The following is a 914-nucleotide window of genomic DNA, read 5'->3' as shown; positions in this document are numbered from 1 at the left end:
CAGCAGCAGCAAAACTGAGGGAAGTAGCTGCATATGGAACACGGGATATAGAAACATCCGACGCAGCAGAAGCAGAAATCAAAGCAGCAATTGCTGCTGCTGCTGCTGCTGCTGCTGCAGAAAGAGATTTGAACGCAGCAACAGCAGCAGCAGAAGCTGCAGCAGCAGCAGAGCTCTATTCAGCAAAAAGAGAAGCAGAAGAAGAAACTCAAAGAGAGGAGACGACAGCAGCAGCAGAAACAGCAGCAGCAGAAACAGCAGCAGAAACAGCAGCAGAATCCGAGGTCGCAAGAACTGCAGCAGCAGCAGGACCGAATACAGGTGAAGCGGCAACAGCAGAAGCAACAGAAGCAGCAGCAGCAAAGGCAGCGGGGGCAGCTAAAGCTGGAGCAGCAACGGGAACAGCAGCTGAGACTGCAGCGACAGAAGCAGCAGCTGCAGCAGCAGCTGCAGCAGCAGCAGCAGCAGCAGCCGAAACAGCAGCAACAGAAGTTTCTACTGCAGCAGTACCTGTACTAGCAGCGGGAACAGCAACAGCAGCTGCTGCTGGTACTGCAGCAAAGGCAGCAGCAGAAGCAGAAACAGCAGCAACACGCGAAGCAGAAATAGCCATAGCGGCTGCGGAAGCAGCAACAGCAGCAGCAGCAGCAGCAACAGCAGCGGCAGCTGAAACAGAAGCTGGCGCAGAGATAACAGCAGCAGCAGCAGCAGAAGCAGTAGCAGCAGCAGCAGCAAAGATGGCTCCAGCAGGAGATCGTGCTGCGGCGTCTTCAGCAGCAGCACCAGGAAAGGCAGACAGAGCAGCAGCAGCAGCAGCAGCAGCAACACCAGCAGCAGCAGCAGCAGCAGCAGAAGAAAGAGAAATGGCTGTTGTGCCACGCAGCGAGGATAGATCTGAAGGAAAGATGGGGGCC

The 914-nt window shown here is 55.7% G+C and overlaps 1 protein-coding gene across 1 annotated transcript in view; it reads left to right on the top strand.

The window, feature by feature from the left end:
- EMH_0042860 (uncharacterized protein) overlaps positions 1–914 on the top strand; it is a gene marked incomplete at both ends in the record, with an annotated part of 8,411 nt that overhangs the window by 2,381 nt on the left and 5,116 nt on the right. The window contains one exon of the mRNA XM_013495780.1: positions 121–914. Coding sequence (XP_013351234.1) covers positions 121–914 — 794 coding nt within the window. The remainder of the gene's footprint in view (positions 1–120) is intronic.

Source organism: Eimeria mitis, genomic scaffold (assembly GCF_000499745.2).
Source record: "Eimeria mitis Houghton genomic scaffold, Emh_scaff1749, whole genome shotgun sequence".
Taxonomy (NCBI): domain Eukaryota; phylum Apicomplexa; class Conoidasida; order Eucoccidiorida; family Eimeriidae; genus Eimeria; species Eimeria mitis.
Note: the sequence above shows the minus strand (reverse complement) of the source record. Positions and strands in the feature narration are given on the sequence as shown.